The sequence below is a fragment of the Hemicordylus capensis genome, chromosome 5, assembly GCF_027244095.1.
Source record: "Hemicordylus capensis ecotype Gifberg chromosome 5, rHemCap1.1.pri, whole genome shotgun sequence".
Taxonomy (NCBI): Eukaryota; Metazoa; Chordata; class Lepidosauria; order Squamata; family Cordylidae; genus Hemicordylus; species Hemicordylus capensis.
The window spans coordinates 206261575-206278854 of NC_069661.1; the positions used below are offsets into that span (position 1 = coordinate 206261575).

The following is a 17280-nucleotide window of genomic DNA, read 5'->3' on the forward strand; positions in this document are numbered from 1 at the left end:
TTGCAGGAAGGAATGGCTGTTTCTAAAACAAGCGCCAGCAGGGAGGAGTGGCAAGGAGTGGGGGACCAGGTAAGGCGCTCCTTATCTGTTAAAGGCCCCGCCCCCGACTGGCTGTCAAGCCGGCTCAAATGCCGACATTTGAACAGGTTTGGTGCTCCAGAAGGGGAATGCCAAACTTGTTCGTGCACATCTCTAGTCAATCTCTCTGAGCTGAATCACTCACTAGCAGGGAGGAGCAGTCTGGGATTGAAACCCCAGATCTGTGAAGTGAGAGCAGGACCTAAGACTGAACAAGGGACAAGCTGAGTTTGCTAGAGAAGCTGAGTTGATTGCAGAAGGCTCTGGGTAGGGACTCTGAGGTTAGGGCCCAGTGTTAGACAGGTCAGTTTGGATTCATTTTGATCACATTTTATTTATTTCTTATGCTCATTTGGTTTGCTGTTTGGTACTAAATTTTTCAAAGGATCTATTGGTTTAAATTGAACTGTTTTCAAAGTAAAACTTCTTGTTTATATATTTTTTTGAAAAATCTGTAGCTTCTGTCTCTTTTCTCCACCCCACACCTAAAGCCCTTACCATACAATTAAATTTTTAATAAACAGAGGTTGGAAGGGTTTTTTTAGTAGACTCAGCCAGAGTAAGCCTAAAAGTGTACTTGGTGGCAGTGGTTAGAACTTAAAAATCATGGGGCTGGTTTAATCTGGGCCATGACACGTTGTGCCAGCATGGTGGGATCTGTGACACAGGTTAAGAATTTATTGGCCCTCCGAGGTTCCCGCTCTTAGCAGCGTTAGACTTCCAGCAGATGTCAGGATAGCTGAAGATCCCTCATTACTACTATGATCTAATTCTTTTGGAGTTTGGCAATCTGGTTTAGGATAGGCTAAGTGCTCTGTGATAAACTCCCACAATATATCACTTCTGTTTCTCACTCTTTTTATTTGTACCCAGATGCTTTTGTCTGGTCTTCCATGTCTAATCCATGGATTTCTGTGCAGGTATATACATTCTTTGTATAATGCAACTCCCCCTCCCTTTCTGTTGAGTCTCTTCCATTTGACAAGTTATACCATTCCAATTCTTTGTTTCCCATGCTCTGTGTGTTAGGGTATAGACATTATAGACCATGAATGTAACTTCTGAATGGCTTCCCCTTTATAGTTTCTTGAGAATTTCTGATCATGCTCTTCACCATTCTGTTTCTAATTTTGGCATACATTTTCCTGCCCCTAGTACTTGACATCATACTTGGGTCTGAACTTCTGTCTCCTTCCTCCTTAAGATTCATTTTAAACTAGATTTTCTTCCAATCAAACTAGAAGTCTGCTGCAACAGCTTTTCATTAAAAATAAATAAATAAATACATGCATAAGGACAGTTACGTGTGTCTTCTGTATAATGTGCATTTTGTACTTAAAGTAAAATACTTCTTTATGGAAATTGTTGCATCTCTTTCTATTCTGTGTAGCAGTTTGAATTAGATGTGTTATATCATGGAATCTGAATTGAAATAGATGTTGGACTGTTGCAAATGTTGCGGGAAAATCCTCTGGAACCTTGCCCTCCTGTTTAATTCAGCCCCTTGCGAACATTCTTCCATCAAATTGACAGAGAACGGGGCGTCTAACTGAACTAAAGAGGATTAGACAAGGTTCCCACGATAGAACTCGTTGCCTGACAGAGAAATTCACTTTTTACAAGTCAACACAACGAGGGTGGTGCTCAAATTAGCTTTTATTCATGATCATGAAGGCAGACTACAAGTCAGAAATCTGACAAGCACTGCACACTCAGGGTACACAGTTGCCAGTTTATATAGGTTAAAATCAAGTCAGTACATCCATCGACATATGTCATTTGTGGTTAAACATATGTTTTCCTGTGGTGCCAATTAGAGCCTTGGACATGAATTACTGTTTGGCCTGACCATATCAGTCTCTTCTGGTGCCAGCTATGTTTCTTTCTGTTGAGTGAGGAATTTGTCTCATGACCTTGGTTACATACATTGTCTCGTGTCAGGCTCTGGTATTAGTACCTCTTGGCTGATGGGCCTTACATCCTTGACTCGAACAATTTCATTCTGGCCTACTGGCTTTAGATTCTCTTTAGGAGCCTGAACCAAACTTTTATACACTTATTTGTGGGCCTGGATTAAACATTTCTTTATCACAAGGAATTTAGATTTAATCATATTGCAAACACATATCAAGCAGCTTTAAAATTAAAGTATCTGAGGGTTCTCCTTGGTGCGTGTGAATCTTGCAGAATTCTGACACATTTTTTATTGTTGTAGGAAGGAATCTTATTTCTGGGGAAGCAGCACTGAGGTTTCTTAAGATGGCTTTCAGCTATGAAGAATGGGATACATTTGATCATGTAACTGGATTGTTTTTCACTTTTCTTCAGGTAATTCAATTTCTCTCAATGTATTTTGTGTGTGTGTGTGTGTGTGTGTGTGTGTGTGTGTGAAAATCATTTTTTATATCCCGCTCTTCCTCCAAGGAGCCCAGAGCAGTGTACTACTAAGTTTCTCCTCACATCAACCCTGTGAAGTAGGTTGAGCTGAGAGAGAAGTGACTGGCCCAAAGTGACCCAGCAAGTATCATGGCTAAATGGGGATTTGAACTCAGGTCTCCCCGGTCTTAGTCCAGCACTCTAACCACTGCACCACGCTGGCTCTTTATGTGTGTGTGTGTGTGTGTGTGTGTGTGTGTGTGTGTGTGTGTGAAATCACCTGTGTAAGAGTCTGAACTCTAATATCTCTTTCTCTCTCTCTCTCTCTTTAAAGAGTCAAAAGAATCCAGTATGGAAGAAAGCAGAAGCCGAACTCAAAATACTTCTGGTAATGCAGCCTCTAGTATCCTCAAGAAAACCAAGGCATTCTTTGTATGTTCAAGGAAATAATATCAGGGAAGCACCTAGCGCTCGTTTTCCTGGAAAAAAATCCATTGCATTTCAAGGTATGTTAGTTATCAACTGCAATAATTTATTTAAATTAATGATTTCATCAAAAAGTTTTAGAACAGGATAAGAAAAGTGTTTATATAAGCTGCCTTATACATTTTTCCATAAAGAAACATTCTTCTCCCATACTGTAGGAGGGTGTCCCTTTAAGGTGGGCTGTGAGGTCCACTGGCTGCCAACAGACAGGTTGAAAAATAAATTGGGGGGGAAAAGTATTACTCTAAGTCAAGTTTTTGCTTCTATACTTGCATTTTGTCAGGCAGTAAAAGATTGTATGGTAAATAACTGTACAATCTTCTGTTTGAACATTGTATAATTTGTACATTGTATAATTTGTTCATATTTTCTTGTGCCTCTTTAGAGATAAATGATTATAAAATGGGGAATGTACTTCATTTTCATCACTGATTTCTTAGACTGAATTCTCAGTGGATGTAGCTTTATTTTAAGTTGAACAATTTTAATGGAATTGACAGTTTGAAACCAAATAATGCTCTTATCCCCCCCCCCCAATAAATTACAACTCGAGGAGGATCAGCAAAAACAAGAAAAATGACTGATGAACTTTTTCTGTTGGCAATTACCCTTTATTCCTGCGTTTGTACATCTGATGAGGTATAGTAACATTTTGGACATTTGTGTATGGAATTGGTGTATTCAGTAAATTCAGTTCAAAATATGTGGAAGTGTCCTGTTTCAAATATAGTAAGCAGTTGCTATATCAATTTTACAAAGCTATATTGATGGCTTTAGCTTCTTAACCATTAAGGATAAACACAGCACCTTGAAAGTAAGCAGATGAAGTTCTGTTATGTGATGGGAGCTTGTAGAGGAGGGAGTGGCAGCTAATGATACATATGAATAAATTTAAAAAGACAATTCAAAGTAAATTCACAATACTATAAGCCTCTTTTTATGTAGCAAATTGAATCTTGCATTCTTCCAGTGGCATTGGTGTCTACCTTATTATTCTTTTTAGATTGTGAGCTCTTTGGGCACAGGGAGCCATCATTTCTTTATTTAATTTTTCTGTGTAACCCACTTTGGAAACTGCTGTTGACACCTACTCCCCCTCTTCCCTTCCCTTTTTGGGGAATGAAGTGCCCCATGGCTTGTTACTTGAGACAGCAGAAGGTTATGTAGCTCTCTTTCTTAGCAGGAAGAGGATGAAGCAATAGCAATGGTAGTGAGGAGACAGGTAAGTGAATGGGGAAAGCAAATTTATTTATTTATTTATTTATTTATAAAATTTATACCCCAAACTTATGTCTCTGGGCGGCTAACAACAATTAAAACACATAAAAAGTTAAAACAGTCAAACATATAACACATATAAAAGTTAAAACAATACAATAATTTAAAAACCACAAAATTAACAAACAGTATTTATTAATTAAAAACCTGAGAAGGCTTGGGTAAAAAAAGCATTTTCAAATGTTTTTTAAAAATAGCCAGAGATGGGGAGGATTGTAACTCAACAGGGAGCGCATTCCACAATCTTGGGGCAGCAGTCGAGAAGGCCCGTCTCTGTGTAGCCACCAAATGAGTTGGCTGTAACCGGAGCTGGACCTCCTCAGATGACCTCAATGGGCGGTGGGGTTCGTAGCGAAGAAGACGCTCTCTTAAATACCCAGGACCTATGCCGTTTAGGGCTTTATAAGTTATAACTAGCACTTCGTATTTTACCCGGAAACCTATCGGCAATCAGTGTAGTAACACCTTCAGCAAAGGAGTAACGTGGTCTCTCTGAGATGACCCAGAGACCAACCTGGCTACCGCATTCTGAACCAACTGAAGTTTCCGGATTGCGTACAAAGGCAGCCGCACATAGAGCGCATTACAGAAGTCAAGTCTGGAGGTTACCAACAAATGTACCACTGTTTTGAGGTCATTGATCTCGAGAAACGGATGCAGCTAGCGTATCAGCCGAAGCTGATAGAAAGCACCCCTGGCCACCGCCTCAACCTAGGAAACCAAGGAGAGGTGTGGATCCAGGAGTACTCCCAGACTGCGAACCTGTTCCTTTTGGGGATGTGTGACCCCATCCAGAACAGGTAGATCAAAATCGGAGCCTTGAGGGACACCATACTTAAGCTCAGATTTTGAAGAGCAACAATCTCCAATCGACACCATCTGGAACCTGTCCGAGAGAGGAGCGGAACCACTGTAAAACAGTGCCTCCCACCCCCAACCCCCTCAGATGCTCCAGAAGGATACTATGGTTGATAGTATCAAAAGCCGCTGAGAGATCCAAAAGGACCAACAGAGTCACACTTCCTCTGTCAATTGCCAGTTTGAAATGGGTCTAGATAATCAGTTTCCTCCAAGACCGCCTGGAGCTGAGAGGCCACCACCCTCTCAATTACCTTGCCCAGCCATGGGAGGTTGGAGACAGGCCTATAATTTCTCAACCCTGAGGGATCTAGTGCAGGCTTCTTTAGAAGAGTTCTAACATTTGCCTCCTTAAGACAAGGAGGCATCCTGCCCTCCCTCAGAGAAGCATTTATGATTTCTACCAGGCTGCCTATAACAGCCTCCCTGCTAGATAGAATAAGCCATGTTGGACAAGGGTCAAGAGAACAAGTGGTAGACCTCACCGCTCCAAGCAGCTTGTCCATATCCTCAGGAGTCACAAACTGAAACCGATCCAGTTGAACCACATAAGAGGAGTTGTTGGGAACCTCCAATTTAGACATCAAATTAATTGTGGAGTCTCCATCTAGTTGGCCCAAATACGAGAGATTTTATCTGTGAAAAACTCTTTAAACACATCACAGTGGGTGACTGATGCTTCCAAATTCTGGTTCAATGGGGAGGGGGCAGATACTAGCCCCTTCACAACCCTGAACAACTCTGCCGGATGTGAACTCGCAGAAGCAATATGGGGCAGAAAAGAATTGCTTCTTTGCTGCACATATTGCCTGAGCATAGATCTTTAAGTGTGCTCTATGTTGTAATCTGTCGGATTCGAGTCGAGTCTTTCTCTACTTGCGCTCCAATCGCCTACCTTGCTGCTTCAGCCCCCATAGATCTTCCATATACCAAGGGGCCAATTTTGAAGCAGGTCGGAGGGGACACTTAGGAGCAATCGTGTCTACTGCACTGGTGAGCAAGTTGTTCCAATTCTCAACCAGGGCATCAACTGGATCACCGGCAAAACCAACATTAAATCCTTCCAAGGCTTCTTGGAATCCTACTGGATCCAATAACCTCTTCAGGCGGACCATTCTAATAGGCCCCTCGCCCCACACTTGAGCTGGTGAGATGGATGTGGTCCATCCTCCTCCCACTTTAGGCAGTTGGCTGTGGGGTGCTTCATTCACCAACTGGAGGATGAGGAGAAGGAAGTGACAGCAGTGACTCACTGGCTAGCTTACGGTTTTGACACGAGCTGTGCAGGCTAATTAGCTTTTGATACTCAAGCATCAAAGCTGAATTCTCAGTATGACAAAACTGGCTTAAATTGGTGACAACTTTCTTTTATTTTTAAGCTTGAAATTCACTGAATATTTTTCAGATACCACAACAGCATAACATCACTATACAGACAAAATAGTTTATATATTTTCCAAAGCGCAAGGTGATTCACAGTCATGTGTTGAATCCTTTACTGCCTTGCACAGTGATTGAATGAAATTTAGAGTTTAAAATAAACTCTTTAATATCTTAAATCATGGGACACACTCCAGCAGAAATTAAAAACATTTTGTTGTTCCTAACATTTTTAAAATGTTATCATTTTATAATAACTTTTCTCCTAAGTTAAACACATTTAACAGCAAGAGACAATAGTATGAAAACTTAAATGGGACCTCATATTTGTAGCAAAGTGTAACAGAGCAGAAACTAAGCCTTGTTAAGTTTATTGAACAAAGTTTCTAAGGTTTACTACTTAACTATTACCAAATCACCCAGGCTTTTAACTGATATTGTTTTAATTGTTTTAATGTTGTTTTTAGAATATTGTTTTTAAATTCTTTTAAAATTGTTCTCTTTTAAATTTCTTGTTTTTGTTTTTAACTAACGTTTTACCTTTGTTTTTTCTTGTTGTAAACTGCCCAGAGATGCAAGTTTGGGGCGGTATAAAAATATGTTAGTTAAATAAATAAATAAATTTAAAAAATTAGTCCTACTCTGAGCTGAAAGATCATCCTAACAGAAAAATAAGTCTCAAGCATTCAGTAAAAAAATACAAATTGAACAATCAGTCTACAGAACTGATGATTCGCACGAACATTCTAAACTCCACACCAAGCCTATACACAGTTATACATAAAATACCTCAGTGGCAAGAACAAAGACAATGTATTTACATATAAATCCCAACAATATTATGTGTTAATGATGAAAATGTGGTAAGCTGCCTGAACCCACTAAGTTTAATATAATCTTTTTATTAGTGCTTTGAAAAGCAGGAAAAACATATACAGGAGAACCTTGTTGCTTGCGGGGGTTCCGTTCCTCGTCTACTACTGCGAGTAATGGAACTGTGAGTAATGAGGTATTAGGTCTATGGGGAAAGAGGGGTTAGATGCCAAGGTGGAAGGAAAAATGTTTACAGCTGCCAAACGACCCAAAAATGGGCCAGAACTTACTCAGGCATGCTCTACTGGTCCTCCATGTGCTCAGGAATGTACCCCCCAACAAACCGTGAAAAATCATGGGGGCAAGTCCGATCCCACCCCCGAAATGAGCCACAAAATGGCTCCTCCTGTTTTTTCCTGGCTTCCTAGAGACAAAATGATGGATGGCAATGAATCTTAGTGTCTTGGACCTGAATCTTGGACCTGCCCTCAGAAACAGCGTAGTAGCAGCCATTACTGTGACTGTGCTAGTTTTTCTAGAGAAGGGTGTTGTTAATTTCAGGTGGTCCTGGAGCATCTTAAAAGTCATTTGATTTTCCTGGAATGCAAATTCTTGACATAGAAATACTTAGTGATCTGGATTGTGATCCATTGGTATACATTAATACTGGGTTCTGCACCTGCATGGGACCATTTGGGTGGATTTCAATAGCTCCTTGTGGTGCCCAGAACCGCCTGTGCATGTGCTGCATGTACTGTACGCTATTGTCGATGGTTTGGTGCCATTTTATTTCAGTTCCTTTCTGACCACCACAGCGTTTGTATCTCAGTGGTGTAACTCCTCAGAATTATTTTCCTGTGAAAACAAAAGCAATTCTCAGTTACATTTTATTATGTACTTGACTTTGGATTGTTTCTGGCTTATTCTAAAATCATGACGAATGTTGGCATTACATAATTTTTGATATTTTCGTCTTTGACATTGGACTGTTTGACGATTCCTTTTGGACTACAATATCTAACTTTATGTTTCCATAGACTGCAAAAAAAAAAAACCTTTAAAAGGTACGAGAGCTGCATGGGTAAGCTCCCTTCTACTGATGGTCACGGTCTTTGCCTGTTCTGCTTGGGTGATAAACGTAACACAAGCACGTGCAAGATCTGCCTTTAATTCTCCATTAGACCTGAAAAAATCAGGCTCTGCATTTACAGGCTGCTTTGTATGAGGAAGCCTTAAAACCAGCCGCTCTGATGCAGTGGCGTAGCTAGGGGAGAGGGAGCCCGTGTTCATCCCTCTCTTGAGCTGCCCCCCAGAGTGAGGGAAACAATGAAGAAAATAGGGAGGGATGGAGCTAGAGGGTCCTCATGAGCTGGTGGCCCATGTTCTTTGAACCCTTTCGTTCAATTATAGCTATGCCCCTGCTCTGATGCCTTCCTCCCCTAAAACATCACTATCAATTTCAAGATTGGTGTGGAGGGCTGCTATTCAAATGCAGTCTAAACCCTCAACATTGGGAGCTTCTACCTTGAAAGCAGACCTGGTGTTTTAAGTCCCTGTGCCACTGTCAAAGGAACCCCTTCGGCATAAACACAAGAAAAAGTGAGCCAGCTCTTTAAAAACATAGGGACAAAAGCTCCAAATCATCAACTGTGATGTAGTCAGTACCAGCAGAACTGCCTACTATGTCAAGTCTATCCCCTTTGGGCAGTCCAACAACTCCACCAATATCGACAGCGGTAACTGCATCTATCCCAGTCCCGGCATTGTACACGATACCGACAACACCGATTGCTAGACCACATGCATTGTCACTGTCTCCAGCTGCAACTCTAACTCAACAGCAGTCCCCAATAATGCTGAGAGATCGCAGACCATCAATACCCAGGGATCCTGCTAACTGGGCAAGGAGGCACCTTTTAAATGTGGTGATTTTCTTTATTTAGCAGGGGGAGAGTAGCTGGCTCTATCTACCCCCAGCACAGTACCTCCCAGTGACTGTTTATGCTTATTTCCACATCGGAATCCAGGACAATCACATAAAGTATTTACGGCTTTGCTGTCAGGAGCACAGTTTACCAATACAATGTGCTCCCCTTAGGGTTAGCAACAGCACCAAGTGTGCTTACCAAGAGCATGGCTGTGATAGTGGTGCATCTGTGCACACTGGGAGTGACACTATTTCCATTTCTGGACAACTGGCTTCTGATGGGAAAAAGCGCAAATGAGTTACATTCTCAGATCTGGTTTGTACTCCAACTTCTCAAGGATTTAGGGATCCAGGTAAACTGGAAGACGTCTCACTTAACCCCAGCCAAGAGAGTAGACTACATCGGTGCAGTGCTTGATGCGGATGCTCAGAAAGCATTTCTACCTTTAATACTTTGCCAGTGGATCTCAGAGCTGATCCACTCGATTTGGGCAAATCTAGTTCAGAAGGCACACACCATTCAGAGGTTATTTGGTCTTATGGCATCCTGCACTTCAACTGTTCAATTTGTGCACCTTTGAATGTGGAAACTGTGGCTATGGTATCTGTCTGCTTTCTGCCCAAATGTGGACAATCTGTTCAGGTTGTTAACTGTTCCAGAATTTTTCATGACATATCTCAAGTGGTGGACCATGGAGGCCAACATGTGAGAGGGGATTCCTTTCAAGACTCCAACACCAAGGGTCACCACTGATTCCTCTCTCCAAGACTGGGGAGTTCACTCAGGCTCTCTCTAAGCTCAGGGTCTATGGTCTGAACAACAGTGTCTTTTGCACATCAATTTTCTCGAGTTGCTGTCTTGAGTCTACCATGCACTCAAGTCTTTCCAACAGAATCTGCAGGGTCAGGTGATCCAAGTACAACTAGACAACACGACCACAATTACCTATATCAATCAGCAGGGCGGAACTGTGTCTCACTCCCTGTGTTCCCTACACCTCCAAATTTGGAACTGGTGCATAACACATAACATATACTTAATAGCAATCCACATAAAGGGAGTAGATAAAATGTCAGTTGACCAGCTCAGCAGAATGCAGGTGCATCTGTGACAACACGAATAGGAACTAAATTCTCGGTACCTTTCCGCCATCTTCAATGCATTTCAATACAGTTAGACTCACAGCTTCCTATACCTTTTCCTCCTTATCCACTCCTGAACAGAGTAGTTGCCAAGATTCTGCAAGACTCTGTCAAGTGCTTTCTGGTAGCCCCATGGTGGCTACACCAACCATGGTTTCCTCAGCTACTCAAACTATGAAGGGAGCATACAGGAGGCTACCACAACATCCAGATCTATTGTTTCAAGAAAAGGGTCTGCTGCTACACCCAGACTTGCACACCTTACGTCTGACAGCATGGCAGATAGGCTACTAAATGAAATTCTTCTGAATGATAGGAGAGCCTCCATTTAACATAGCTCTAACTGCAAATGGAAACGCTTCAGTGAGTATGCAGCAAAAAAGGATTTCAGCCTCACACAGCCTCCATCCATGAGGTGCTTCTATATCTCACTGATCTTAAAACTAAAGGTATAGCAAACATATCCATTCAAGTTTACCTTGCTGAAATTTCAGTGCATCGTTCAGGCTGGAATGATAAGACTGTTTTTCCCCTCTCTCATCTTGATTCCAAAAGATTCATGAAGGGCATGCATAATTTATACTCTCCTATATGTGCAGCTGTTGAACAATGGAGTATGTCCTTAGTTCTGGCAGCATTGACTGAGACACCATTTGAACTGATGCGACTGCTTCAGTTAAACTAGTGACTCTAAAGACTGCCTTTCTAGTGGCTTTACCCACAGGTAGACGAGTAAGTGAACTCAAGGTTTTACACACTGATGTCCCATTTACATTTTACCCAGAAATGTTAGTGCTCAGACTGGACCTGCCCTTTACACCAAAGGTTGTGACCGATTTCCTCTTGAACCAGGACATAATACTACCTACCCTTTTCAGAAATCTGGACTGAGCGTTAGAGAGATCTTTACATTATTTATATGTGCGAAGATCTTTTCTCTTCCCCCCCTGAAAATGACACATACATTTAGAAAGTCTAAATGCATGTTTGTGGCATACAAAGGAAAGATAAAAGGCCTCCCTATCTCTAGACAGATGCTTTCACACTGTGTAGAACTTGTAGAACTTATCTATTTGACTCAGAGGAGAGTTGGTATTGTGGTAGCAAGCATAACTTGTTCCCTTAGCTAAGCAGGGTCTGCCCTGGTTGTCTTTGAAAGGGAGACTAGAAGTGTGAGCACTGTAAGATATTCCCCTCAGGGGATGGAGCTGCTCTGGGAAGAGCATCTAGGCTCCAAGTTCCCTCCCTGGCTTCTCCAAGATAGGGCTGAGAGAGATTCCTGCCTGCAACCTTGGAGAAGCCGCTGCCTGTGAGGACAATACTGAGCTAGATAGACCAATGGTCTGACTCAGTATATGGCAGCTTCCTATGTTCCTATGACTTAGGAATGTCAAAAGGTGGAACCACCTAAAACTATTAAAGCAAGGGCATATGCAACTTCTGCTGCACATCTCTCTGGTATAAAGTTAAAAGCGTAGCGGCCACTTGGTTGTCTGAACAGACATTTGTAAAACACTATGCTCTGGATCCTCGCTCTGCAGAGGAGGCAGATTTTGGGAGGAGTGTTCTTAAGAGGGTGCTTCCATAGCATGCTTCCCCCCCCCACCTGACTGACAGCACATTAGTCACCCAGTATTATGAATGTCAGTGGATCACAATCCAGATAAACAGGGTTCTTACCTGGAAGTTGTTGCCAGAACCTAAGGGGTATACTCGTGGGTCAAATGGGCCGCAACCCAAAATTTGGCTTAAAATAAGCCAGATCTGGCAACAGATTTGTGGCAGTGGAACTGATTATCTGGAAGTGATCTGTTGTCATTCGTAAGACCCTCCCATCCACCCTGCTGCAATAAGCAAGGTTCTTAGTGGGTTACTGTCTAACATCTTAAAAAACCAACAGCATTTGCCTTGCTCAACACTGCTCACCTTGATTAATGGTCTTCAAAGAACTAAAGTAAAATGGTGCCAAAGCTCAGAAAATGACAGATGTGCAGCACATGCACGGGGTGGTTCTGGGCACCAGAAGGAGCTATTGACTTCCACCCGAATGGTCCTGTACAGGCACAGAACCCAGTATTATGAATGGCAATTGATTGCTTCCAGATCATCAGTTATAGGTAAGCAACCTGTTTTTCCTGTAAAATAACAAACACATAAACATTTTTATCATTGTAGCTGAAGGAGACCCATAATCACAGATTGTCAATTAGAAGCAGGAGAAATGTAAAATTGATGTTGAAGGGATGCATTCAACTTGTGGCTATTTTTTTCCTTTTGTTAACTGGCAAATGGGAAGAAGCATTTGGGAGCAGAGTTCCCCTCTAGGGAGAAGCAGTGCTGGCATGAGAAATAATCATGTTCTGGGATCTTCCTATTTCGAATATTACCAGAGCAGTGTGAAATACAGCTATGCCTAAGAGGCAACCACACCACTAAGGCAATGCAAGAGTCAGATTAAGAGCACTAATATGCTAAAATATATGCTGATAACTATTGCCAAAACCAATCAACCACAACCTGTTTATGAAATTATTGAAAACACTTTTTCCCTTAGGTTTTGCCAGATAGAGAAATGGTAATAGATGCAACAATGTTTTTGTGGCAAAGGTGTAAAGTCGGAATTCAGAGAATCCAAATGAGCGGAACCAACTTCTTAAAGCACAGTCTTAAATACCAAACATTCAAGGTAATTCACCATAAACTTATTGTGAGTGAGGTAATATTGCCTATGGTATGCTTGCCTAACTACAAACTCTGTGGTCATTGGATGCAATGTCAATTTTACATTAACACTGCCTGCTCATTATCAATAGTTACTAGTTGCTAAGATCCATACATTTTTAGATTGTGACTATTACTTTGAGCTGTCACAGTTATAGTATCAAGAAGACACTCTGCGCACACACAATAACTATGTGACAACGTTCCTCATCAAAGACTCCTGAGAAAACTTAGCAGTCATGGGATAAGGGGACAAGTACATATGTGGATTGCTAACTGGTAGAAGGACAGGAAACAGAGGATAGGGATAAATGGAGAGTTTTCACAATGGAGGGAAGTAAGATGTGGGACCCCTCAGGGATCTGTACTGAGACCGGTGCTTTTTAATTTATTCATAAATTATCTAGAAGTAGGGGTAAACAGTGAGGTGGCCAAATTTGCAGATGATACCAAACTCTTTTGGGTAGTAAAATCCATAACAGATTGTGAGGAGCTCCAAAAGGATCTCTCCAAACTTGGTGAGTGGGCAACAAAATGGCAAATGCGGTTCAATGTTGGCAAGTGTAAAGTGATGCACATTGGGACGAAAACCCCAACTAAGTATATGTTGATGGGATCTGAGCTGTCGGTGACTGACCAGGAGAGAGATCTTGGGGTCGTGGTGGACAGCTCACTGAAAGTATAGACTCAATTTGTGGCAGCTGTGAAAAAGGCCAATTCCATGCTAGGGAATTGGAATTAAGAAGGGGATTGAAAACAAAACTGCTAATATTATAATGCCCTTATACAAAACTATGGTGCAGCCACACCTGGAGTACTGTGTACAATTCTGGTCACAACATCTAAAAAAGGACATTGTAGAATTGGAAAAGGTGTAGAAGAGGGCAACCAAGATGATCAGAGACCTAGAGCACCTTTCTTATGAGGCAAGGCTATAACACCTGGGGCTATTTAGTTTAGAAAAAAGATGACTGCGGGGAGATATGATAGAGGTCTATGAAATCATGCATGGTGTGGAGAAAGTGGATAGAGAGAAATTCTTCTCCCTCTACCATAACACTAGAACCAGGGGTCATCCCATGAAATGGATTGCCAGGAAATCTAGGACAACAAATGGAAGTATTTTTTCACACAATGCATAATCACCTTGTGGAATTCTCTGCCACAAGATGTGGTAACAGTCAACAACCTGAATGGCTTTAAGAGGGTTTTGTATAACTTCATGGAAGAGAGGTCTATCAATGGCTGCTAGTCGGAGGGCTATAGACCACCTCCAGCCTCAGAGGCATGATGCCTCTGAGTACCAGTTGCAAGGGAGTAACAGCAGGAGAGAGGGCATGCTTCCAACTCCTGCCTGTAGGCTTCCAGTGGCATTTGGTGGGCCACTGTGTGAAACAGGATGCTGGATTCTACCCTTCAGCTTTCCTTTGTGCTACCACTAAAGTATCAGAAGTTTTTGCCAGTCTGCAGATGGAGACAGAGAGCTCCCTCAGAGTCCCTGTTTGGTTCACATCAGGGGCAGAGCTACCATTGTGTGGACAGGTCCAAAGAACTCGGCCACCACTCCCTATGGAGCTGCCCCTTCCAACCTAGCTGCACCCCTTGCGTCTGACGTCCGATGCAGGGGGCATGGCCATATGTGGAAACAGGGCCGCGTGACCCCATTTGCAAGGCACTTCAGCCAGTGCTGGGTTTCCATCCTGGTTGGGAGCATCTTTCCCTGCCTTAAATGTCAGAGAGATTTGTTCCCAGCCAGGCTGGAAACCTAGTGCTGGCTGAATCATCTCACAAATGGGGTCACTTAGTTCGCTGTAAGGTGTCCCAACACCCACAACAATTACAGATTATCTCCCTCTCTGGGAATGTGTTCACCCCAATGGAACCCCCTGAGTCAAGTGACTCTCTGGCACCTGTTCCCATCTTTGAAGAAGACTGTCTTGTCACTGAATCTGATGCCGGTTTATTTCCTTTTTCCAACAAGGAAGTCTCTGCCATAAAGTCTTGCCTTTTTAACACATATTGCTCTGCCAGTTCAGCTGCTTGGAATATATTCCTTGGATTTCAGTCTTTAACCCATAACTTAATCTCCCTGGGAACCTGAAAATAAAGTTGGTCTAGGCACACCAAATTAACAAACTTTCCCCAGGTATCTGCTCCCGTGCTCCCTCAACCCACTTTTTTAGTAAATCCACCAACATTGCCCCAAATACCCCATAATATCTTTTCCTGGGGTTTCAAGGCTCTCTTCTTAAAAAGCTCAGGTCCCAGTCTAAAGCTTCTGTATACAGCCTCCTTATATTCAACATATGTAACAGCAGCCTACTGAGGCATACTATCATACACTTCTACCAAGTCTCCCTTAACCAAGCTGGGAATAAATTTCATATCATCTTCTGGTGGACTTCTCTACTGCTCTTTCAAAGTTGGACAAGAACACCTGGGGGTCAGTGTAAGGAGTAAAATATTAAAGGGTAATATTTGCTGGCTTCTGAAACTTTTTTAATTGCAACACCTTCCTCTCGGGTCATCCACTCCTCTTTCAACTTGCACTGTGCTTTTCTGTCCCCTGACTCCATTCTCAGCTTCTCTTCATTCATATTCTGCTTTTCTTCTCCTGTCTTCATCTTCTTTTCTTCCAGCTAGCACTGTGCTCTCCTGTTCTGCAACTCCATCTTCAGTCTCTCTTCTCTATCTTCCCCTGTCTCACAGAGTTCTTTCAACTGGTTCTACTCTTTCTACACCTGTATATACTCTGGTCTTGGTTGACCCCATCCCACAGGTACACTGGGCTCTTCACTACCAGAGCCTATTGCAATTCTTTTCTCTGATGTCTAGGCCCTCACTTGGTAGTCCTAAAGCCTAACACAATCCAATAAGCTCAGTCTGGTTCATGTGCGCTATATCCTTGCTGCCATGACTCTGCAGAGGCCACTCAAACTAAAATATTTGGCTTTGTCTCCTTAGGCTTCAGTTGACCCAAGTTCCTCACTATATCAAATCCTTGCCTTATTTCTCTGTCAATTACATTGTATCCCACTGCTATAGCCTCTATGAATGACGTCTCACCTTGAGGTTTTGAGATGTTTTTAGTCACTGCCACTACTTGAGGGAAATTGTGGCTCTCAAGTCTCACCCTGAGCCCTCAAGCATCTCAGAGTGCTGCTGTGCCACCTTGACACCACAGTCTTTCTCTCCTCACATGAAAACAATGCCACTGAGGATAAACAACCACCACCAAAGATTTATTCTTGTTTGAACATAAAAAGAACCCGCCCTGGCAGAGCTACAATCCAGCACATCTTCCAACCTTTAACAGAACCATGCTAACTCTAACTGACAAACTGTCACAGTCTCCCTCTCACCCCATCTGCATACGGAATCCCCACTGCCCAATCCCCACAGAGCTTTTGCTACCTCTATTACCTTCAGTACAAAACTTCCAGTATAACTTTAACCCATATAAAAACAGAAAAATGAACAACACAAACTCCCATTTCATCACAGCTCAATCATTCCAATTCACACAGGGGCGTATCTAGGATGGAGCAGGCAGGGCACATGCCCTGGGCACCACTTGAAGGGGGGCACCATTTTTAAAAATTAATTTTTCTAAAAAATGGCCACCAAAAACAAAATGGCCGCTGTGCATGCTCAAATGGCCTCTGTGAGGGGAGGTCTGCAAAAGTTCCCCCTCCCCCTGCTGGCTTCTAGGGCCTCACAGAGGCCATTTGAGCATGCACAGCGGCCATTTTGTTTTCAGCAGCCATTTTAAAAAAAAATATTTTTAAAAATGGCCACCACACATGCTCAAATGGTCCCTGCGAGGCCCTAGAAGCCAGCAGGGGGAGGGTGAACCTTTGCAGACCTCCCCCTCGATGGCCTTTAGGAAGCCTCTGAAAGGGCTACAGGTAGTTTGTTTAAAAAAAAAAAAATAATAATAATATAAGTCACTGTACACATATTTAGATTGGCACTATGCACAGAGAATCAGGGTTTGTGAATACTGAGCTGAAGCTTATGAGCTAGGATTGTATTCATTTGCTCTTACTTTGCTGCTTGTGATAAGTGAGTTAAATGTGATGTCTTAATAATATGGCTATTAATGGTGAGTTTGTCTTCGAATCAGTGTGAAATCCTTAGTATTAAGGCCCATTGGGAGTTTCTTGCTCTCTCTCTCTCATTTTAACTGTCTTTCTGAAATACTAGAATATATTCCAAGC

The 17280-nt window shown here is 42.3% G+C and overlaps 1 protein-coding gene and 1 long non-coding RNA gene across 6 annotated transcripts in view; one reads left to right on the forward strand and one right to left on the reverse strand.

The window, feature by feature from the left end:
• Nucleotides 1-17280, forward strand: part of CFAP54 (cilia and flagella associated protein 54) — a 264824-nt gene that overhangs the window by 37748 nt on the left and 209796 nt on the right. For 4 of the 5 annotated variants that reach the window (XM_053252437.1, XM_053252439.1, XM_053252440.1 and 1 more), the window contains exons 11-14: nt 2294-2406; nt 2789-2960; nt 3494-3579; nt 12894-13025. In XM_053252437.1, coding sequence (XP_053108412.1) covers nt 2294-2406; nt 2789-2960; nt 3494-3579; nt 12894-13025 — 503 coding nt within the window. The remainder of the gene's footprint in view (nt 1-2293; nt 2407-2788; nt 2961-3493; nt 3580-12893; nt 13026-17280) is intronic. The other variant, XM_053252438.1, reaches the window with a different exon arrangement.
• On the reverse strand, nt 7044-16370 carry LOC128326156 (uncharacterized). The gene is made up of 3 exons (XR_008307871.1): nt 16127-16370; nt 12266-12474; nt 7044-8124 (listed from the first exon to the last, which is right to left on the reverse strand). It is a non-coding gene; the product is annotated as an uncharacterized LOC128326156 (long non-coding RNA).